The sequence below is a fragment of the Rhea americana genome, unplaced genomic scaffold (assembly GCF_003343005.1).
Source record: "Rhea americana isolate MKP2758 unplaced genomic scaffold, rheAme1 scaffold_103, whole genome shotgun sequence".
In the NCBI taxonomy this organism is placed as follows: domain Eukaryota; kingdom Metazoa; phylum Chordata; class Aves; order Rheiformes; family Rheidae; genus Rhea; species Rhea americana.
The window spans coordinates 2075445-2100107 of NW_028185073.1; the positions used below are offsets into that span (position 1 = coordinate 2075445).

The 24663-nt window shown below is 34.9% G+C and overlaps 1 protein-coding gene across 5 annotated transcripts in view; it reads left to right on the plus strand.

Moving 5' to 3' along the window:
• Positions 1-24663, plus strand: part of PTPRD (protein tyrosine phosphatase receptor type D) — a 276887-nt gene that overhangs the window by 230942 nt on the left and 21282 nt on the right. For all 5 annotated transcript variants that reach the window (XM_085307099.1, XM_085307065.1, XM_085307073.1 and 2 more), the window contains 2 exons: positions 7193-7312; positions 7812-7966. In XM_085307099.1, coding sequence (XP_085163225.1) covers positions 7193-7312; positions 7812-7966 — 275 coding nt within the window. The remainder of the gene's footprint in view (positions 1-7192; positions 7313-7811; positions 7967-24663) is intronic.

A 24663-nucleotide genomic window follows, 5' to 3' on the forward strand; every position in this document is an offset into this window, starting at 1 on the left:
AAAAACTACACTGATGTTTTGTATTGGACATCATAGGTACTTAATAATAGTTTTGGAAAAGCTGTGAAATAYTTATTTAAATACAGGAAAACATAAATAAAAATTAAATCTACTTACTGCAAGTAGAAAAATGTATGTGTCTATCTGGTAAGAAGCAGCTGTTCTAGCAGGCATGTTAGCAGGATAAGGCATATGTTGGAGATGGCATTTTTTCCTGTTAACTGTATTGTTTTACTAAAAAAAGAGATGATTGTACAGTTTTATCATTATTTTTTCCCTAATTTTTAAGGTTAAAATAGCCATAACATACTATGTGATTTTTATTTTACCTTTTTAATGCTCTTGGCATGTTAARATATGAACCAGGATGAGAATGAATGAGAGAGCTGGTCAAAATATGAAAAAAGAATTCTGAGCACATGTAGACCATGTGTTAACCAGATTTATAAAAACTAAAATAAAAATGTGTAGGTTTGTACTGTTTTTTTCACTGTAACAGAATGCACTGGCTACAATCCAAGAATTACTACATCGTTGTAAGTGTTAGAGTTGGTGGTGTCACCAGTCTACCTTGTCACAATTGTGAAAGTCGCCCATATGGCTGTTCATCATGAAAGAATTTGCAAAGGCGCAAGGGCAGGAAAGTGCTCAACTTTCAATAAAAATCAGTCAGTCCTAGTATCTAGTTCCAGTATCTAGTTCATATAATGCCACTGTTAGAATCTCATCCTCAGTCTGTACGGACACAGACTATACTCACCAATAAGGTAAACTCCCTTTTTCTGGCCAAGTTATGGCTATGCCAAGGTACCTCAGCTAAAACTCAGACTGCTATTTTATACAGGAAAAAAAAGAAAAACTGTGCAAATGCCATGTTATAAGCAGGGTAAATTTTGTGTGAAAAGAAATGCCAGAACACCACTGCATATGGCTGAAAGTAGGTTTCAGCATGCCATGTCTGGCTATTCCAGACTAGAATCAGCTTTACTTACATGCATTTGGAGCCTGAGATCATACAGAATAAATGCCCTGGGTGAAAAGATGTTGCAAGTTATAGAGACTCTACTAGAGAACAATAACAATCAGAGATTAGAGAGAAATCATATCTTGGGAAAGTCAGAAAGAATTGGAATTGGTTTATATTTATGAGAGTAAACAGAAACATAATAGTCTTCCAGCGTGTGAAAGGCTGATGAGAAGATCATGGCACTCAACTGTTTTCCTGCCTGTGGGGATCTAGGAGGGAGAATTGAGCTTTGCTACAGAAGTGATTTGTGTTAAACTGAAGAGGAAGAGGGTGAGGCAGAGATAGTCAACTCATTCACTCTTCCCCTTTCTTCCATTCGTATAAACCTTTCAGGAAAGTCTTGCTGTACTTAACTGTTTGACAGACTCATCCTTCAAAATTAATTTATTACAGTGGTTCACCAAGACCCTGCCTTCCCTGCTGTTAGGAAGAGTTCAAAAAGGGCATCTCTCATTGATGCCTGCATTCTGGTTTTGAACTATTCTTGGCTTGAACAGATAATGATGATAGTGAAAGTTGAGATAGAGAATGCGTTTCAAGTATGCCCAAGATTCCTTTTAATATCATCTTCCTTTTGTTTTAATAACCATGCCACACTCACTCACTCTTAAGGATTGGACTAGAAATAGTTTTGGGTTATCTTTTTAATTATCAGTTATCTTTCAGTGTTAACTGTTAGGCTACTAATATCTCAGAAATTTCAAAAAGTAAGAATGTAATGAGACTTGATTTGCAGACTTACTACAGAACTAAAGTTTGGTTTAAGTTGATTAGCTTAAAGTTCATTTATGTTATTTCTCAATCCTGTTTGAATTTCTATTTCAAGATTACTGTAACTAAGACCATAAATAGAATTTTACTGCACTGAAGAAATGCCTATTTCTTACTCTGTTTCTAAACTGAAAATACTTGGTTTAGATGAACTTCAAATGATGACACAACCTGTAGCATTCTAACATGACATCTTCACCTTTACTCTCTCATATGTACATATCTGCTATAAATTATCATCAGAGATGAGTGCATGCAGATGCTCTCTTTTTGTAGTTGAAAGTGGATTCACAGAACCAAAATTTCTTGGAAGTGATTAATTGTTTTGGGGAATCTGTTCAGGAAGACTTAAAAGGAGTCTGGGGCTGAGTAATCAGTTCATCCAGCAATTCGGACTCTCCAAAATAAGTATGTAAAATTATAAACTGTTTCACCCTTATTTCTGAGTAGGATTTTATATTTTTAATCTGTCATTTACACATACATCAAAGCGAATGAGTGATATTTGGCCAAATCTTGAACATAGATTCAAATATATGTTTCTTTTATTAAAATTATTGCATTACAGTCTCATGTACTAAAGTCAGCTTCTATGATCTTGAGACTCAAATTAGCCTAATCTTTAAAGGGCAAGGCATTATTGTGAAAAGGAGATTACTTCAGAGTAGCAGCTGCTTGGGGACAGAACATCACCTGAATGGTGTAAGGCACCAAGCTGGTCCTTTTAGGGTTTCAGGCAGACCTTCCCTTAACAACAATTGGCAATACCTTATTACAGTACATTTGTTGGTATAATTCAGCATCATTTTAGAAATACTTTCTTTCTGAAGCAAGRCCATCTGAAAATCTCTTAGAGATTTCTTCTTTGTAAAAGACTATTAGTGGGACGAAAAAGAAAGCAAGAAGTTTGCTATATAGTGTTATTTTTTATTCTAGATTTAGCATAATTTATATGCTACTCTTACAGCAATGAATTTGCCTATTATCTMTTTTCTGTTTCTTTCCAGAACTTCATTCTGTACTTATAATCTCAAATGGGCTGGAACAGCAGACTTACATGTTAAGAATAAGCTGAAGGAGTTTTTCAGCCTGAATGATAGACCTTTATACTGGAAAATTATTTTTTTACCGTTAAAAGTCAGAAATTCTTTGTATGAGTAGGTTCATGTGGAAATACACTTTTCAGCTGTCTTGGTGCAAGGCAGCACCCTCTGTAGTGCCTGTKACTTGCTGAAGTGTGAATATCCATGAATACTCTCAGGAACTCTGTAGATATTTAAACTCCTCAGGTCTGAAATGGTCATAGATTTCTAATTTTTAATGAAGAAGAAAGCATTTACATTTTCTTACAGCTTTACTTTCAGGGAATGCTCTTAATCCCACAAAAAGCAAGGATTTGGATGGTCTGTGTGGAAGAATTCCAGCAAAAGAAAATGTGGTTATGTTCAAGGGGCAGAGGGTACTCAGGCTAAAAGAATGCATCTATTATTATTTATGTCTTCTAGTTACAGCTATTAGAAGATTTCATAATACATTTACTAGTCCTTTGAGAGCTAATCTCATCTCAGAGGTAGTGGTTTTGGCAATATGCAACCTATCATCCTGAGATAGTGAAAGCAGAATTAAGTGATAGGCTTGTCATTACTTGTGATTTTGTCTTTAAAAAGCACACTTAGAAATCAACAGTGAATACTTTCCTGCTGATGCATTTGTTTCATTCATCTTGCCATCTTTAATGACAGGCAAGCAAGCATTAAAGAATTACTGGTGAAAGGTGTTTTCTTTATGCACGTTAGGGGGACAGCAAAGCTTTCATGGAGTAAATGTGAGTATAGTCTATAGAGAAAGAGATCAGCACTTGGGAATGAGAATTGGTGGATAAGAGGCTGATGACCATGGAATTCACCAAAGGCATATTATGAACTAATTCTGTAAATAAATAAACTCTGTAATCTATGTTTCTGGAGGAGGAAGTAATTTATCAATATCATACCTTAACAGATTAAAATTGTCAATTTTCCAAGTAACATACATGAGCGAGAAATAAATTGCCCTGTTTGAGCTAAGCACAGAGCAAAGCGCTAAAACAAAAAGAGGGAAAACATTTTCAAAATTGACATGTTGACATTTAGTGTTGAATTTTGGATGACTCAAGAGGTTTGGGTTTTTTTTAATCTGAAAAAAAAATCCTATGAATCCCCTGAAAAATAAACTTCAAGTACTGCAAGCTGGAATAGTTCATTTCAAATTTTTTTGGATAAAACGTTTAATAAGAACTCTCTCTCAGGAAAACAGTATATCAGCAGTTGAGCTATTTTATTTGATTCTTTTCTGGAAAAGTCCAATGGAAAACCTCATTCTGATCTCTCACAAAGATAAATTGAACTCCAAATTGTTAGGAGTATTGGGAATATAAGGTTTATGATCACAGAGTGCAAAAGTGTAGGAGGCAAGTAAGGGCACAGCTTTGAAGAAGGCCTCTTGTTCTAAGAAAAATCAAGAGGCGAAAGGAATAAAAGATGTATTTCCATCAACTTATACTTCATGTGCTCTTTCAGAAGATCAAATCCATGTCAATCCAAAATCATTCTTACTGTCTAAAAATTTGCTACTTTTTTCATCAGTTTCCAATTTTAAGTAATGAATTCACTGGAGTAGAAATTGTATTTATTTTGGAACAGTTAATGTCAGCTTCTAGCAGCAAGCCTCTGTATCAACGAACCCTCACAGAAAATAATTTTTAGTAACTGTAGTATGATTGGAGTTTCTATTAAACGAACTAATAAATGAAAAAGCAAAATCTACACCTAAAAGAAAGGAGCATGCATGTTAATTTTCTCCTAGTTCCCAAAGGAACAATTTTCTACAGGCTTCTAAATATGAGTATGTGTTTAACCTTAGATTACTATACTTTCAATATCTCTCTTCTACATCTCCAGTAGAAGTTTCAGATGGAAATGTGTTAGAAAATATCTGGGCTTGGAGAATAAACATCTTGCAAAATTATTGATTGCCAGGTGGTTATAGCGTTAGAGGATGCCAAAAAAGTCCCCTGAGAAGATGAGAAAAAATAAAAATAAAAAAATATTCTGTTAACCTATTAATTTATAAATTTCTATTTTTTTATTTATTGAACAGAAATGTCTCACTCTCAGAATCTGTTTTTATCAAGTATCTTCAGTGAGAAAGCTGACTGATTTCTAAGGCTTTCTGGAAGCTGGCACTGCTTCTGTAGGTATATGATTTGTAAATGGGAGCTCACTGCAGGGCAAAGAGGAGGTACATATGTTCAGGTGTGCAAAGACACATYAAGACATTCAGTTCTTCTATTCTTTTTATTAAAAGTATCATTAAGTGTTATTTAAAATTTTATTCATCTTTTAAAAAGTTGTTCAGATCCAAACAGATTTAGTCAGAGGTTTATACTAAAACTGTGGTTGCTAAGATTACAAACAACAGCTTTTATGTATAAAAATTTTCCATGAAAAAATATATAAGATGTCATCCTGCATGAAATATGACTCAACCACAGTTTGTTTGGCAAAAATACAGCTAACCAAGTTACGCTATGTCTATCTGTACTGTGTCTATATTGATGATAAACTGAAACTGTATTTAGTGCAGTTATTTAAACTAACTGAATTGAAAATACACCTTTTTGTCTGATTTATGAAAGGCCACAATGGTTTCTTTCAGCTTTGGGAATCTTGCAAATAAGTCACTGATACTCATGGATTACCACAAATATTTATTCTTTCACTTTCCAGAAAATGGCACCAAGAATTTCCCAATTCCTGTTAATAAGAGGATATTATACTCTATTAATCTCATTTATAAGATTGTGGAACAAATGAAATATCAACCAATATCTTTTCATTTTGTTTCTGGTAATTAAACTATCATTTCCTATAAAACATATTTCAAGGGTTTTTTTTGCATCTGCAGACCATTTTTCACCTACCTCAATGGTCAGAGTTTTTACGTTTATCCAGATCACTTGTTTTCAGACCATGATTTGTGACCCATTAGCGATCTGCATCCTGTGATCCTCAAAATGAAATCTTTTGCTAGCAAAGGTTCTTTGTAACTGAGAGTTTGAAAGTGTGCTAAGTCTTCTTCGTAAGTAGGATGCAGAGTGAGAAAGCTGAAGAACACGTGAATTTGAAAGAAGCATTTCTTAATTTATCATTTTGAAATAATCATCAAWTTTTCTTTTTTTTCTTTTCAATCAGCTTCTTTTTAAAAAAAAAAGAGAAGAAAAAGAAAAAAAGCATTTTGCTTTCTTTGCTTCTATTGACTTTGTCTTTTCTCAGTGAACTTAATGTGGGTCTGGCCTGTAGTGACTAATGAAGACACTAAACAAATGCAATATATAGTTATTGGGCTAAAAATTTGTAAGAATTTATATTGTCAACAATTCTGTGAAACTGCCTATCTCAGTTCTACATATCATTCACTGCAAATAAAGAAGTTTTCAATTATTCAACTCCTATACTACTTTATACCAACCTATATGATTGTTTTAGGGGATCAGCATTCCTTTTTCATAGCAGTTTTCATCTTAAATAGCATTTTTAACTGAAACAAATTATCAAATCTGAGAGAAGATGATAAACATAGGCTTCTATTATGCATCATCTTTTACAGAATTATTTCAGCTTGTTAATATTCTAAACAGCAGTGTTTTGAAATGGAGATTTCTCTGAAATAAATGTCCTATGTCTTTTAAAATTTGATGAACTCTATCAAATGATGTTTTTTAAATGCCCGTGAATGCAATTTCCTTATATGTTTCATAACACTGAACTGAGAAGGAAATTATATTGTCTTACAGTACACTTCATAATTTCTGGTGCTATTATTTTATTTATCTGTTTATTAAAATTACTTCTCACCAAATAAATTCAATGTTTCACTGAGACATATTTCTATACATACTAAGTGTGGTTCCTATTAGCATCACAACACCATTTCATAAGTTCTGAGACTAATTCAAAATGTTCAATATAGATGAAATAAGACAAATATTCAAAAACTTGTATATTAAGCACTGCCAGATTAGTGTTGTTATTAAATTCTGGAATGTAAAAGATGAATTACTGAAGGCTTGGGTCAGAACTTTACCTAATATAAACTGATTTTTCTTTAGCTATAAATATTTCTGGGCATTTTCTGAATTCGGCTCACTGAATTTACAAATATCTATTATAGAATAAGATCTTCTAGGCTACAGACAGAAAAGCCATCTATGTGGATAGTAAAATAAATTTCTTGTGTTGAATCCTTGCGTTAGAACTTTGTTGAACATCATAGTTCCAGGTACTTTAAAAGACTACAGTGATACACACTCAGGTTCATTAATATATGAAGTAATTATATTTTTTTTCACTGCAGGTGAAATGTGATCAATACTGGCCAAGCAGAGGCACAGAAACTTATGGGCTAATCCAAGTGACCCTCTTGGACACTGTTGAACTAGCAACATATTGTGTTCGTACATTTGCACTTTACAAGGTACGTTTTCTTTCTTTTTTCCCTCTTCCTTGCTTCCTTGTTTGCTTTCCTCATCCCTTCTCCCCTTCTTTACTCTCTCTTTTTCTATCTTTCTTTCTTTTTCTCTCTCTTTTTCTTTTTAACATAAAGATGTTTTTATGAAATCAGATTTGTTAGGGATTTACTTAAATCTTGATCCTGCTGGCAGCACTGAAGAATGAAACAGCTGTTCTGCTATCAGAGTGTATTTTTGAAAATGAAAAATTAGCTGAGGCACTTGCAGTTGTTGTGATGCATTATTGTGCAGTATAGCTAAAGTCCTTATGTTATTGGAACCATAAAACCTGCAATTTAGAATATAAAAAAAATGTTTTCCCCCATAGCCAGAGCTTTTTCTCCCTGGTTCCAATATGATTTAAGTCTTATTTCCTGGTGTATATGCTTCTTTGGCTGTTTCATTCAAAAGTGTTGATACTACATCAAATCATAGTTGTTTCATGAAGTTTTTTTCATTTCATAGAATGGTTCAAGTGAGAAAAGGGAAGTGAGGCAATTTCAGTTCACTGCCTGGCCTGACCATGGTGTTCCTGAACATCCTACACCATTCTTAGCTTTCCTGCGGCGAGTCAAAACCTGTAACCCACCTGATGCTGGACCTATGGTTGTACATTGCAGGTAAGCCCAGACTGCCTTTCAAAGCATCTTGAACTATCTTACATCAAGATTATCTTATCAGATAAAAACATTGTCTTCTTTTAGGGTATCTGCTATAGTGAGGTTTCACTGTGGTTGTGCCATCGAAGAGACTTCATATCTCTTGCTTTTGAATAGGTCAAAAAGAAAGATGGTTGCTTTGCAAATTAGGGACTTCACTATAGCACTGACAAGTTGGATGGACTCAATTTTTTTTCCTTTGGTCTATGCAAAAGGAATTCATTTTAGAATATCTAAAGGTCTACAAGGAGAGAGGATGACAGTGGTCTGCAGGGAGCATATATGTTTATCTATGGCACTCAGAAGCCTACATGAAGAAGGAAGAGGATTCTGTTGTTTTAAGAGCTCGCACACTGAATAAAGGGCAAGTTTGGGGTGATAAAATATCTTTGAAATATTTTTCTATTGTCCATAAAAGAGCATGAAATTTAAGAAAGATAAATGGGAACTCTTACTGACAGTAAGTAATTCATATTCAAAGTTAAACCCTAAGCTTAAAACTGWGAAGAAGGGGAACTGCAAAGGAGAGGCCCAGGGAAGAAGTTGAGCTCCATTCTTAAGAAATGGGTGCTTCATGCTGTATCTAGCAAACCTCTTTGGGCATCACAAGAACAAAATTAATGAACCCTAGAGAGAACAACAGCAGCTCCTTTTATTATTAAGCTTCTGAGAATGAGGAAAATATGAGGAAAAGATTATAATTTTTGAGAATCTTGGACAGGAGCAAACCATTGAGAAACAGAACTTTAAACCACGCTGGTAAGAACAGCACCAGTGTATATCTGCATATTCTGGTAGATATCTGTGGGATGACCCTTACCCTCACTTCTTGCAGAGCTATGTTGATATAGCTTGCATAACATTCTGTGCTGCCCTTTTTGAAGGAAATTGCTAAGACCACTGATTTTTTTGGACTTTATTTTGGGATATGATACTTAATAAGGCTAAGGACTTTCCCCTGTTTACTGATGCTACATATGCTAAACATACTTGAAAAACATCTTACTTTTGTTAGCCACTAACTGAGGAATAGGAACCATGAGGATTATAGTATACCAGTCCCTGTCCTCCTCAGTTCTGACCTTCCACAGAAGCCAGTTATGTGAACATTTCTAAAGTGATAAAAAGAAGCTCATGTAAATAAGGTAGGTAAAGAAAATTACCAGGAAAATAACATAAGCAGGAGTTAAATGCTGAAAGGCACAGACTGTTCAAATGAGATTAGAGAACACATAGAATAGACATTTAAATAGACATTTAATGCATATTGAAGCACCAGGGTTAGGAAAGTGGAATAATAATCAATAGTAATATAGATACTATTTCTATAGTTTCTATATGGAGCTGGATCTTCTTGTACCTGTAGTTATAGGTTCTTAGAAATACTTCAGTATCTTTTAATGTAAAATGTTAATGCTCTAATTTTATCAGCTTGATGCATATATAGCATATCTCCAAAGGTGTTCAGCAACAAAGGCGTTATGCCCAAAATTAAAAGCAAAATTAATCAGAGAAATGAATCCTCAGATCATTGTGGGAAGGTTGATAATTTGGTATAATTTACCTTAATTCTCTCAAAGCAAAAATAGACCACCCAGCAAGTCACTCGGAAAGATATAATAAAATACAGGACTCAGGGTCACTCAGTGGTATTGATGGATTGTGAGGTCATTCTTTTCTCTTTGCCATTGGTTCTACATGCAAATTTCAGTGAAAAGGGTAATCAGGTTTAGTTAGTGTGATTCCTTGCTTCTTAAGTGKTTTTTTTTCCAATTTCATATTACTTTTTTTCTCTATATTCTACAATATATGTATCCTGCTAGCAAGTTCGTTGAAGTTCTTTGCCTTGCTTCTTGAGATATAAGGAATTAGACATTTCATACAATCCAAGCATTCCATTATCCTAGCCCACCTTTTAAATCCAATTCTCAACAATTTTTCTATGAGAAGAAATTAATTAAACCAGTTTACTTGCAAATTTGCATCATAACTCTGTACTCCTTTAAAAATTGTGCTGTTATTCAGCATGTAGCAGCCAGTGTTGCAATGAGTCCAAAGTCTGTGAATGTACTTGTTAACTTGCCAGTATTAATGTGCTGACTGTCTAGCTAACAGACCAACAGGAATAATTTGCTACAGCCTTTCTTACAATGATAGTGTTAATGAGAGTGTCTCCTTCCAGCTTTTGTTTTTCAGGCATATTATAGGAATGGTGTATTTTGAGATCTGTACACCTTTATCTCTTTGGATTTGACACTACTAAATTGGTTAAAAAGAAAAAAAAAAAGGTAAAAAATAGAAATGGGACACTGGCAGAGCATCAGCACAATTCTTTTTTTCTAGGCTACTAGATATGCATTCATTCAGATACATGAAAAACAGTCCCTTTTAATTTGGAATAAAAGTACAGAAAGTGCCCAAACATTTCAGTTCAAGCTGATCTTAAATTGAGCTTATGCTTAAATTTAAAAAACAAGCAAGTATGGCATGCTATCATTTCTTTCTTAGAATCTGATTTCAAATTTTTATTTACCCTTGTTTTACCCTTTCCTTTTTATTTACCACTGTATGGCTCATTTGTAAATTTCTCCATTCCATTCTTTCTTTTGCCTCTCATTCTTAATTATCTCTCTGTTTTTCAATTTTCTCATCTCTGTGTCTGAAATGCTCTTTTTTCTGTGGTCTTGTGGTCTCCTCTAGTTCCATTCTATTTCTGACTTTCAGTTTCACAGTTCTGTCCTGCAGTTCTTCACACATGTTGCACTGTTTTATACTGTATTGCTGAACCGTGTGCCATGGTTCCAACTACATCTTTGTGCTTCTGTCTTTTATTTTCTTTCTTCTGCATGATATTTTCAGTATCAAATGTGCTCCTAAGTATCTTATTGTTTCTCTGAAAAATGTTTGTCATTCTAACAGTAGCATTCTTCTGCCATTTTTTGTCATTCATTACCTTTCATTCCCTTCCAGGTACCTTCCAGTAGTCACCCTTCCTTGTTGAGATGGTTTTTCTGTTCCTGACAAACCTCTCAGTTTTCATTTCTTCATTTTTTATCTCTGCAGCCTTTTAAACAGCCCTATTTTCCTTTTTTCTAGATGTTGCCTATCAGAGTCTCCCATTTTGTGTTCAAGGCTCCCTCCTCCTCTTTTCATTAAAGCTTATCCACTACCATCATTTAAATATTAAAAAAATTCCAAACCTCCTCCACTAGAGTATGTCAGTATAGCACAAGGCCAAATCTTGTATGCTTGTATGCTGGGAAGTGTTTTTTCAAGATATCCCACTGATGGCAACAGAAGGACTAATCTGAGATGACTACCCATTAGGAATGTGGGATATATAGGGGAATATAGGACATTTGTGACAGCAATAATACCTTCCTTTCTGTTTCCTTCAGTACCTAACAAAGTGCCAGAACTCAGGAAATCATAATAATGACATATTATAGAACTATAAATACAGGGGTTTTTACCTTTCAAAATGTGTTTGGTAAAGACATAGCAGCTGGGAAGAAGCTGTGGAACTATTTTCCTGCAGAGCTTTTAACAAAGAAAAATTGAAAATAATAGCTATTAGGCAACTAAAAACAGAGAAGACTTACTTTTCCATAAAAKGTCTGTGAATTTAGCTCAGAGTTTTATTGCTCTACATCTGAGCTTCTTTTCATTTTTGATGCAGGTCAGCTCCCAGTAAAAGCAGGCTGCTTGAATAAGGAATAAATAGTAGGCCCACATCTCTGCATTTTGACCCTTGGAGAGTAGCACAGTATTTATTCTGCTTTTATGTGTGGGTTTTCTAAGTGAAAGTGTATATTCCAAGCTTTTCCTTACCCAGTTCTTCATATTCACTATAATATTGACCTATAGTTATCTATAGTGCACTGCTTCTTTATTTTAAGAGAGTAACAGATTTTTCCAGCTTTTTTGATGCTTTGAGGATGTGGCTATATATCCTGTAGCTGAAGATCCGCTTTAACAGTGACAGCCAAGACCTATTTGAAGCAACACCTCAATGCAACCATTATCWACATAAGCTAGCTTACTATCCTATTCCTAGGAAAGACTGGCAAAATATCTGAATAATTTATTTAATAATTTACAGTGTGCTTATTAGTGGAGAAAATCTGAGGTGAAAACAAGTCACAGCTGTAGACTCACACTCTAAATATTTGAATGCATTTTATTTATAGAACAGTGTCCAGTAAAAATCTTAAATGATGAAACTAACTGTAAATACAAAATAAGAATCACCATTCAAAATTACTTGACTTAACAAAACATATGTTCTGATAAATGCAAGTCTAACAAATGGAAGTGCAACTCCTGMTAAGAATTTTTGTGTAATGAGAGCAAAAACAAATGCAAAAATATGAGTAGCATACGTGATAGCCTCATTAGTTATTTATAATTATTGTCTGTGCAAGAGACATCTTTGCGTGTCATTCACACATCTATATTTTGATAATTAATAGTTTGGCTGCCTGTGTAATGTTGAATTTGAATCGAATACAGGTGTCGAAATCATTGAAAAAAGTTGTATGTAGCAGTCAAGGCTTTTGCTTATGCAGAAAAGATAGTAGATTTTTAAGATGAAAAGATAATTAAAAGATAATTAAAACTACATTCTATTTTAAGAATACATAGGTCATTGCTGAAAAGATCGGGTAGAAGCACCCAAATTTACATCAAGGCCTAATCTAAACGCAGATTTCATATTTAGAAAATCAGTTATGCTGGTAGGACTATCTGCATGAAAAAATGTATAGTGGTAATATAAATGCATAATGCCACTGTGCTCTTCTATCAAGAAAAAATCTATACTCTTTTATCTACATCTACAGAGAAGAAAGATAATTTAGGAAAGTTCAAATCAGTCAAAAATTAAATTAGGCATATGTTCTTAATAAACTGCAATATTCTGTGATCCTTGCTTGAGTTACATTCTGTCAAAGCCATCAGTGTCATTATTTCAGTATGAGATTTGAACAGTGAAAATGGTAGAGGAAAGCATCTAACTCAAAGGTAAGGCTGGACCCAGCAAGAACTGATAGGACAAAGGAAATCTGGCAATCCCATCTTGTTTGTAGATACCTTTTGTGTGTGTTCAAGTCTTGACATGGCTCATTAGGAGTAACTTGTCTGAAATTTTTTTCAGTGGTGGTAGAAATACTTGGTGCGAGTAGATGCTTTTTCAGTTACAGACTGTTATGTTTTCAGCCTGTATCCTTTCAGTCCCTTTGCACAGTAGTTCAGTAATATCACAGCACAGCTGCTGCCTCCACATGACTTGCCTTAATTTGCAGAGCTGATCTAGAAAAGAGGTTTTAAACAACAACAAAAAAAGAGCAGGCTTACACCCTAGGAGCCTGCATTGGTGAAGCTGTAATACGTGGTCTAATGATAGCGGAGAAAGCACACGTTTTTGTTTGAAGTTGGATTAGTGCAGGCAAACAGGTGCTAATCAGATCACAATAAAATAGTACCGGAGGGCGTTTGGAGCTTTATAACACTATTTTTTTAAACATCGCAGAAATTACTTCAGTAGCACTACATAAAAGCTTAAAGTGTAAGTGCAATCCCACATGTTTCAATACCTTTTTTTCTTTCTAGTATCAGTATCATAGGGCATATCCTTAAGGCACTTAACTTTGTGAAGTTTTGGTATTTACTGATAATGCTGGTATTGCATACAGAAATACCTGGATTGTTTGGAAAAATGCAAGGAACTGTTTTAAGTAGCTCCTTGTCTTATGTACTAATACAACCAATTAGTGCACTTTAATTTTAGGAAGTTAACAAAGTGCAATATGGCTTTGTATTTCTTAAAGTAAAACACTTTGAAAGTTCTATTCAAGGTCAGAATGCCCCAAAAATGAGGTACAAGGATTGTTTCACTTCACTGCTCTATCTTTTTAACCTCTCTACTGCTACTGACACATGCCACATATAGACACTCAGTTTCTAATCTGAGTGAAGAGTAGGTTTCTGATGAGTGTCTACCCTTTTTCATGCTGGGTGGGAGGTACTTCCCCCCCCCCCATACATATTCAGAAATCTCTCAAAGGAGAATGAAAAATGATAAAAACTTCCTCATCCCTTCCTTCTCCCTGCCCTAAGAACAGCTCAGGATCTTACCCCACTCCCCAGGATAGCTGAAAGCTCTGAAGAGGAAAAGGTAGTAAACATATGTTCATTTCACATGTGTTTTAATACCCCAAATATTCTAAACTTTCTGTGGTTCCTCCTACTTCCTCTTTCAGCAGCCATTGGGATGCTACTGTACATTAGACTGGACTGGGTAAACTCCATTCAYAAATACACTGTATGTACATTTATCCTCCAGCTTTTAGCTGTAAGTTGCCRTGTGTCTTAGGAAGACAACATTTTTCTCACAGGCTTAGTTCACACATAAAAAGTGAAGGGCTGCAGGGGCAGGCTGTTCTTAGATTCCTTTCTTAAAGGAGAGAGGTAGCTGGTAGCACAGTTTTAGATGCTTAATTCTTAGTGAATGTAATTGTAACATAAGTTATATTCCCCTTATTATAAATACACAGCAACCGGTTCATGTCCATACTTTTCATTTTATTCCATTTGTCTTGTCAGTCTCAGTTACTCTAACCGTGTCATGATGCTGACAAATGTGGAAGACTGGAGGAACTTAATTTCTCCATGTACCTTCTCCAAAGTGTCACAAGACTTACAGAGTTTGATACTGGGGAGTCTCTGTTTAAGGAGCTGAAACTTTCTTTCCATCATGATTTCCATCRCAATCTCTCTCTGTTCAGCACTGCTATGAATCACACACATACACTCTCTTCATTTAAAAATTTTTGTATTTTTTTCTATCTTCACAGTTATTGGGATTGTGGAGTCTACTGGAGAATGAAAAGGAGTCTTGTAGAAAGGTTGATAAATGCTTCCTGCCAGAAATGGGAACACTACACTAGCAAGAGGTTCATACATAGTCTGCATAGCAAGTCATTATTTCATAATCACCTCTGTAATGTCACCTAGGGACAGTAGTTGGGTCTTTTGTTCTTATTCCTACCAGGAAAGCTGTCAAGATTGTGAAATTTTAGATTCCAAAAGCTTCAAGTTTGAACCCCCTCCCTGTTTTATGGTAATCATACAGACTTTCACCAGATTACTGTGTTATGCGCATGGTCTATATGCTGGATGGATCCAGTGAGGGATCCCAGCAAGAATGCTGAAATTTTGTTCCTCTATTTCATATTTGAGTGTCATTACTTATGAGGATAAATAAATGATGCCAGACAATTCCAGAGATGCTGGTAACCTCCCCCTACTGATACTTTCTTAAATTATGGATAATCTGGATCTTAAAGACYTTTATCCCTAATTTGTATGCTTTGATTTAGGTTCTCACATAATCAAAATCTAGAAGTATGAATATGAGAAGGATTACCATACAGTAGTAATTACGGCAGTGTGCAATAATGTCCTTAAAGAGTGGCTAGGGTACCTTGATATTTTCTTTGAGTGGAAAAACATGAATAAAATGCTGTTTCCTAGCCATGAGACAGAAATCCTTCTTGAAACAAGAAACACCAGCAAACTGAGGCTGATCTATTTTTAAGTTTCATTTTAAGTTAAAAAACATTTCAGCACAAGAAGCTAGCCTTTCATAAAAACTGGATTGTATCTGTTCTGTGTACAGTATGTGTTCCAGTTGTTTATAAGCACAAACACTCAGTAAGTATCACTGGAACAATTATTAAAATTCAGAAGCATACAAATAACAAGTAAGAAGAGTATTTCTTCATGCAGGTTCAAAGAATGAAAAATATCTACTTCTGGTTCTCTTGATGAAATTAGTTAGCTTGGCACTTAGCCTGTGGTTCAGAGATTATATGACCAGTGCTGTGATCCAGGACTGGATTATCTTTTGAAATCCTGGAAGAGCTGCTATGACTGCATAAGGCAAGATTTTGTTTCTGGAAAGTTAGAATTTTCTAAATCTGTAAAGGAACAAAGTAAATGCCACTAGTAGATAGAATCAGAGATCTATCTAGGCCAGTATCCTGTCCCTGACAATGGTGAATGTCAGGACTTTCAGAGGAAAGCATAAAAACTTCAACAACTGACAATACTTCAATAAGATTTCCTCTTAGCAGCAAGCAGCTGGTGCCTGATTTAGTCCTGCTTCATGAGGATTTCTATTCTTTCCCTCTCTTATTTCTTTAATTATCTACAGAAACCTATGGAAATTTTATTTTTCATATTCATGRTTGTATACATATTTTAAAGAACAAAACCAAACTTTCTGATTCTTGTCTTAGTATTATCCTCTGACAAATAGTTTGACATGTCATCTTAGAAGATATCTGTTTATTTTTACTTTGAACACTTGTCTTTTCATTTCACTGTATACTGCATTGTAGTCTTTGGGTAAAGGGAGGAAAAGAGACATACTTTCATGCTGTTTCTTTTTTATATACTTCTGTCTTTCCCTTATGTTCATCCTTTGTCTAATTCAAACCTTCTAACCTCCTTCTACACTTCTCATTTGGAAGGTGAAGGCAGGTGACCCTTCACATCTATAGTCATTTTTGCTGCCTGTCTCAGCTCTCCCATTTGTGCTGTGCTCTTTTTCTGTAGCCTCACTAACAGTAGCTGTTCCTTAGTCAATCTTTTAACAAGAAATAAAATAGTTCCAGAATTATGCCAGGTTTTCTTGCTAAGTTGTCCAGTGGAAGTACAAAGGCCTGCATTGGTTTCAGCTGATAAATGGTTTCCATTGAGTAGGTCTTCTGAAGACTGATGACTTTTTCTCAGTGCAATAACCTATCCCTTAATAAAATGTAATAATTTGTGTAAGATTCTTTGAACTGAAGCAGTGCCTTTTCCGTGTGTTATCTCAAATTACAAATATGTTAGTGCTGATAATTATTTCCATACATATATTATCATGTCCTACAAGGCTTGTAATTTCTTTTGACCTAAGCTGTAGTTTGATACATTATTTGATCAGCACTCTTAGTGAGTCATTTTATCCATATGTATTTAGTTAATTGGTTATTTTTCTCCCCGCCCATGTTTATATATAATATACTCTATAAAGGAAAAGGAAATCTGACTGCTTGCAGCTGAGTCTAGTAAAAGAGCAATTAGGTTCTATCAGAGCCAGCAGCTGTCCATAATGAATTCTGAATTAAAATTACTAGTGAAGAAAAGAATCTAGCCATCTGCAGGAAATGTGAAAATATTTTTATAACCCAATAGCTGAATTCTGGACAAGGGGTATCTCTGAGATTTCCCAGCTGTACCTACAGTATATTCCGGAATATCCATGGACACATAGTGCACTGGAACACATTGCATCTACTTGGCTGCACAACATTTTTGGCTACATTTGAGCAGGCTGTATTTTGATCTAAAGTAATCAGCATGAAAGCCTCTTTTTAAATCATTTTCCTGTGTCTCTGGAAGTAAAATGGAGCTTTAAAAATAGTTCCGTTATCTTTTTGTGGAGGCTTTTCAATCAGTATTCTATTGCCCTGAACATTTATCTTTCTTCTTTTTTCATACTTTTATAAAATTACTTCACAGTCTCATCACTTATTATCAGATTTTGTGAATAACTGCTGTTCCAAGTAAATCCTTCATTGTGGTGGTTGAATTTTCCTGTCACTTGATTTTTAAAAATAATTTTAAATTGTTTTAAAAATACTGTAATGTTACCCAAGCTCAATTTGAAACTGCTATACCAACCCCCCTGGGATTTTTCTTATAACTTGCCCACTGTATTAGCTCATAAAGTTCAAAATCCTGCAAAGTAGGAGAGAAGATCAGTGTCCACCCTTTAAATCACAAATTATGATAAAGAAATGTTAAAAACTTGGTTATATTAACCATTCACAACCTGATTTTCTCCTATGCTACACAATTCATGCTAGTATCAAGACAACTGATATCAAAGCAAAACAAGAGTAGCACCAAGCCTTTCAGCTGTTGATGGACTATTGGTAGAGATATTGAAAATGATATTCATTATTTTCAGCAATTGGGCTAAGAAAACATGCCTGACAACAGTCTTGATGTGTACTCATCAGAGAAGATTCATAGTTTTGCATGCTCTCTATTTTCTATTGCGCAGTATCTCATCACATCATTATGTTATTCTGGTTGTTTCAGTTTAAACCAAGTTTTGGGTAACAAAATAACTTTTTTTTTCATCCTCTGAAGCACTGCTATGATTTCTGTTCATGTGAATTCGATTTTCTTAAATATATCAGTCATTTGTCCGATTTTCTATGAACAAGAGACATCCTGAGATAGAGATCCAAAACAGTAGGTTTGCTACTACAGTTCCATTAGCTGGAAGGACTAAGTTCTGATTCTTTCCAAGTTTTCAAAGTAGGAAAAAAAAGAGATCTGTAGGCAGATAGAGCTGAACAGGAGTTTGAATTGTGATGGGTGCTGAATACATAGCCAAAACKGCCCCTGGAGACCTGGAACTATGTAGTCTTTTCTGCTTTGTACTTACTTGATGAAATACTATGTTCTGATGACCATCTGACACTTCAGCACTGTTCTTCACTCAATCCAAAACCCAAGCATAATAAATGGTAGTAGCCTGTCTTGAAAAATAAGAAGGGGCCAGCTGGTATTAAGAAGAAACAGCTATGGACCACAATGGATACATGAACATGTTGAATCAGGGAAGGGTCCAGAAGGACTCTGATGCTCTGAAGGACTGCAGTGTTCAGCAAGAAGTTTCAGGATCATCCTATTGACCAGTTCTTCAGAATACATCCCTTTCCATTTCTTTTAATTCAGTTTTACGTAGATCAGTTTACCTTCCTTTCACATGGAGAGAAGGTGAACCATGCCTCATGTGGTGTGGGAAAGGTACAGAAAGAAGGGACAGTATATCCTTGCCTGAGAAGTTCACATGAAAATCTAGTCAAAGCTCAGAAATATGCAAAAAGAAGCAAGGAACCCCTGTAATCATTCCATTTTGAGAGTACAAAAAAATCTGAATTGCAAAGAAAGCAAGGGAGCAGTTGTTAGCAGCAAGCAGCATAAGTTCTGCTCACTGACTTCTGTGCTGTGCTATAATCTTCACTTTTATTTATTCCTGATTGGATCATAGTGTACTTCCTCTCATAAATTACTCATAAGTATCATTTTCTGTATTTACTACAGATGTTAATGCATAGATTTGTCTTTAGTTGAAGGTAACTAGTCACACTGAGATGCATTAGAGAAAATATTTTTAGTATAGTTTTTCTTCCATGCCAAACAGAGAAAGCAGTACACTGAATATTGTTTTATTTAGAGCAATAAGAAAATAAGAGGGAGGACGTTGGAGAACTGGATTAGTTTTGAAATAAAAATTCACTATAATGTACGGATAAAATAGAGAAAAATCCTGTTTATTCTAGTTTCTTTATATTTCTGAGTGAATGAAGGAATCAGGTGATGTGATTTACAGGAAGGTATATATGTAAAAATTCTCCGTGGAAACAATAATCAACTCTGAAAGAGAGCAAAGATAAGAAAGCAAAGTAGTATCCAATAAGATCAATAAACTTTTCAGTTGTAATACTATGTAATTTCTGCTATATTCCATCTTGCAAGTGGAACAATAAGAGGTCTTTTTCACCTATGATCTGTGATTTGAGGAAGAAGTGGGCAAAAGCACTCTCTGATATTCTTCCTCTTTCAGGGAAGGAAACACATGGATCAAAAATATTGCTCCCTCTCTTCACAGACATAGTGGTTAACACTAGTTATTACCTACAATTTGGTGCCTGAGGGCTTAGACATGTTAATGGAAATGAAGGTCTAGATGGCTTGATTTATAGATGATGGTGAGAAATGCTTCTGCTTTCTGAAGGTACCTGGCAACATGAGACCAAATTTAGAGAGTGAGGTTAAGCTTCTCACCCAGGGCAGGTCGAGGATGGTGTCTTCCTCAAGCACCTATCCAAATGCCAACAAAGACTAGCATAATGAACTGCTTATTATTCGTATAATATCTTTTGCTTACATGGTACAAGATAGTACATCTTTCTCCACTGGTAACATGTAAATTATCTCTGATACTAGTCTGCCATCAGCTAGTATCTTTACACTATGCCCTTCCACAGCTTCATTCCTATATTGCTTTGGAGCTGTGTAGGAGTCTTTATATAGTTCTGTAGAGTTCTGGCTCATGACAAACCTGAATATAAATGTAGTGTGTTTAGAGGATTTGAACTGTTGGAATGGGATGTCCTTATGAGGAGTGTCTCTTAAAACTCATTTTTTACACTGAAAATTTCCTATACTACATACCTGCCTTGTGTGGAAAACTCAGTTTTTAAAATTGATTTAATAAACAATTACTCCCTGTACTCAGAGGTTTGTTAGAGAAATTGTTACGAGTTTGATTATATAAGATACAGCATATGAGAGCTTGTTGGTTTATTTGTGTTCATGTTAAAATCTGATAAGACAATTCTTTTCCTTGATCTCTCCAGAGTTGAGTTTAAGATTGGATGAGGAACAGATTTACTTCATTAACACTATTAAACTTCTGCAAACTCATTCTACAAAAAATGTGCTTAAATCTGCAGCAATTGTACTTGAAGAACTTAGGGAAATGGTAGAATTCTGAGAAATACAAACCAAAAAGAAAATCTTCATAAAGTTCAGTGAAGGAGGAAAAGGCTAAGGTTGGCTTCTGATTTGACAGCCCCCTGTGCTTTGGCCAGCTATCTGTGAAAGCTCTGGCAATCTTTAGACTGAGCTTTGTCCATCTATAATGAAATCTGTATCTGTTTTATGGATTTTTTCATCTCTTGTTCAATTTAAGAAGGCTTATAGACCTGCAGTSACAAATACTGTGCCTCTATGCATAACATACAGGTAATGAAAACATTATAGCCAGGGTTTTATTTATTTGTTTGTTTTTGCAGTAGTTATATTTATCTATCTATATTATATTTATATTTTCATTTGTGTGCTTTGCATGTAGGAACTTTTCTTAAAAGTATTCCTTGGCATGTTTGTACTGGTGAACCATTATGCCTAAAAATGTGTCATACAGTATTTTACCATAACTGCAATGGGGGGAGGGGGGGAGGGAGGGAGAAAGAAATTAGTATGCACTGTTTCTGAAAGATCTCTCATATGCAGATACCAGAATTCTTGAAGCTATTCAGTATCTCTTATAGAACGAAGTTTACTTCTTTGCACAAGGCCTTTGTGCTACTTCAGTCCGATTTATGCCCTCAAAAGGATATTAAATGGTTTCCTAGCTTTTGTGCTGCTTCCTAGACAGAAGGGTGATTTTCAGCTGTGTCCTGATTTCTTAACAGGATAAGGGGAAGAATAATCCAAATAGTGTCCTTGTCAGAACAGCTATAGAATTGCTATAGAATTGATGTGTAATTAATCATATGAAGTTTCTCAATAAAATCTAGATTTTTAATACATTTTCWATGTCACAACCAAATTTATGTACTTTCAGTTCATAAATGCAAGTTTCATTCTATCTGAAACTGTAATATTCAATCAAATTTTCCCTTGATGTGAGTCAAAAATATTCTAAATGGTTTTTGGTCCATCTTTTACTGTCTTTCCTTTGAATTAAATGATCTGTAAAAACTGGCAATTACACTGCCTTCCTTTGCCAGATCACTGAAGTATCAGTAAAGGGTCATCATTTAAACAGCTACAAATTAATCACAAAATCCAGCCTTTAACACATCCATACAGTGACTGTAATGTGGAATGGCTCTCTCCTGTCTCTTAATTTTTCTTTCTGTGAATTGTAGCTGTATCACATCACAGGACATTAAGCATATTTCAGCTCATAGGACTGACCTAGCCATGTTCTTAGAAATTGAAAACAAATGTTGTAATAGAATAAATGATAATATTTGAAGCAATAACAATTTCCTGGTAAGCATGCTTGTTTAATAGATTGGTTAGGTTTTCAGCTTGTAAATGTAACAGTATCTATCATTAACTGAAATGACAGAACGTTTTAAAAAAATTTAAGTGTGAGGGTAAACCCAAAAGATGCAAACAGGGCAGGAAAGTGATAACTGTAGTTAATTTGTGAACTGATTCTGATTAGCTGCATTATCATCTTCAGCAAAAGGCAAATAGGAATAATTTTTGCAAGTGGATCTGAACATAGAATGCAATAAGACACTTTCTTAATAATAGATTCCAGCAATCGCTTGATTCATGCTGCACTGCTTGGAACTGCGCCCCTGAATTCAACTTTCGCATGTTTGGAGGCAGAGAGAACTGCCTCCATCCTTGCATGTTTTGAGATCTCAGGGTAAAATAAATTAATTGAATCCCAGTTGCTTCAGCTTATTGGTGATGTTTTCACGGTGTAGTTTTTTTCCAAGAYGTAAAGAAAACAGCCTTTGCTTGACAACCAATACAGCAAAGAGTAGATAAAGCAGAGATGGTTTTATCAGTTGTGTAGTTTGAGTCATGTCTTTGGTTAAAGGCTGCTGAAATGAAAAAAAGCAAACAGCATAAACAGGGTTGTATCATCACCACAATATGCAACTTAATCCTTCAGGATCAAAGAGAATTTATATGTGTTTCACCATTATAATCTTTTAGCTCTTTGGTGATATATAGTCTGAGATCGGTGAGTGATAAACAACAATTGCAAAAAAAAGAAGAAAAAGAAAAAGGAAAAAAAAGATTGACAGGGAAACGTGCACAATCAGTTAACAAAGCTCTTCTAACAATTTTTTAAAAAATAAAGCAATCAGACTACCAAGGAAGCCCCTGTTCAGAAAATACAGAGTTTAATCCCTTAATCATTAAGTCACAGTAACATCACTTCTAGATAATTGTAGTACAACTTGAATGTCAATTGCCTGTCATGTATCTGGTTATATGAAACCTTTTCATTGCATAGTCGCTGGGAAAGACACAGGATCGTTCGTTTTTGCAGTTACTGCTGAAATAAAAGTGTTCCTTCCTTATGCTATAGATTAAGCTGCTGAACATAAAAATACATGAGTATTTCAAAGTCACAGTTTTAAACAGTAGCACATATTTTGACCGCTTTACAGAGAAAAGAAAAATACAAAACCCTTTGGTAAGGGTTACAATGCCAGCCATGGCATCAGAGAAAACAGAGAAAATATGAGTTTAGTACCTACAAGAGAATCATATTTTCTGTGACCTGTTATTAAAATGGAATACTGATTTTTAGCATATTGTTTTCCTGTCATGCATAGAGATAGTATAGCCTAAATACGTATGTCCATCTCATCCATTATTTTAAAAAATAACAGTTTCTTGTTCTTAAGCTTTCTTTTCAAGCTTTCTGGGCTTGATTTTCTCTGTGGCCTGCATTTATTTCAGCAAATTGATGTTTCCATGGCATATCAGGGAGGATTCAAACTGCTTGGCTTCCTGGTGGTCTTTCTGTACCCTGTGGAGCAGTCTGTGTGTCAGCAGAAGAGAAAACGAAACAATGGAATAAAGACATTGTAGTTTCTTGCTGTAGTATTGCTTGTTGTCAGAGTTCAGAACTGAATAGTAGATGGGGGCGGGAGGGGAGGAAGAAAACTAAAACATTCGTAGAGTTGATTGCATTTGTGTGAAACTGAAGAGGGTAGTCAGGTAGCTACCCAGCCTATTTATAAATTAGCAAAGTTGGACTGTTCTGAGCATGTTGAGGTAGTAAAATATTTTACTGGATAAAACATTTTTAAGAGGGTTTTGGAGCCAAATGCCTCCATAGATGTGGTGTGTCAGCCCGTCCCCCCTCGTGATAACAACATTAGCACATGTTGATGTGTTTTGATGCAGTGGTGTGATCTTCACAACCTCTTTATAAACCTGCCAACTAGAAAAAAACATCTGTGATACAGCACATCAGTAACTACTCCTTTTCTTAGTTTACTTATGGAAAAAATAAATATATAATTAAAAATGCAAGAGGTGAAGAGGAGAAATGAAAACTTCTCGTTCCAGCTGAAAGTGCAAACTTTTAACTGAGTTTGAATTTGACACTAGTTGTGGTGTGCAGGAACCATCAAAACTTTTAATTTTTTATCTGAAAAATGTCATATAAGCACAGTGCTGGAACATTAATTCAGTAATATGTGATAGGAAAGAGAACCATATTCTAAACTGTAAGGGCATTTTCACTGTCAAGCCGCCTTATTTCTCACTTGGCYACCAGTTGTTTGACTGATAGAAACTATCTGAATTGCAACTTGAAAAAGTATGATACAGGTAATATGGCTGAGTATTTATATTGCTATCTTTCCTATCAGCTGTATTGATCTATTAAACTATTTATTTATAAAACATTTTGCATTTATAGAAAAATGTGTAACTGTACATATCTTTAAAAATTGCACACTGTTTTCTTTGTCATTTCTACAATCAAAAGAAGTGCAAGAAATACTGTCAGGAAAAATTTGAAACTGCAGAGTGTTTTGTTTAAATGAAGATTCATAGAGTTTCTGGGAAAGACTGCTACATTATTGGAGAGTGCCTTAAAGCTTTACAAAAACCAATCTAACATACTCATGTGAGCTACCTGTTATATTTTCTTCACAATCCAAACAAAAATATCAAGAGTGAGACAATTTTTGAGGTTTTTCTCCCTAATTCTTACTAACCATAAGGTAACTCAGGTTTCCTGGAATGCAAAA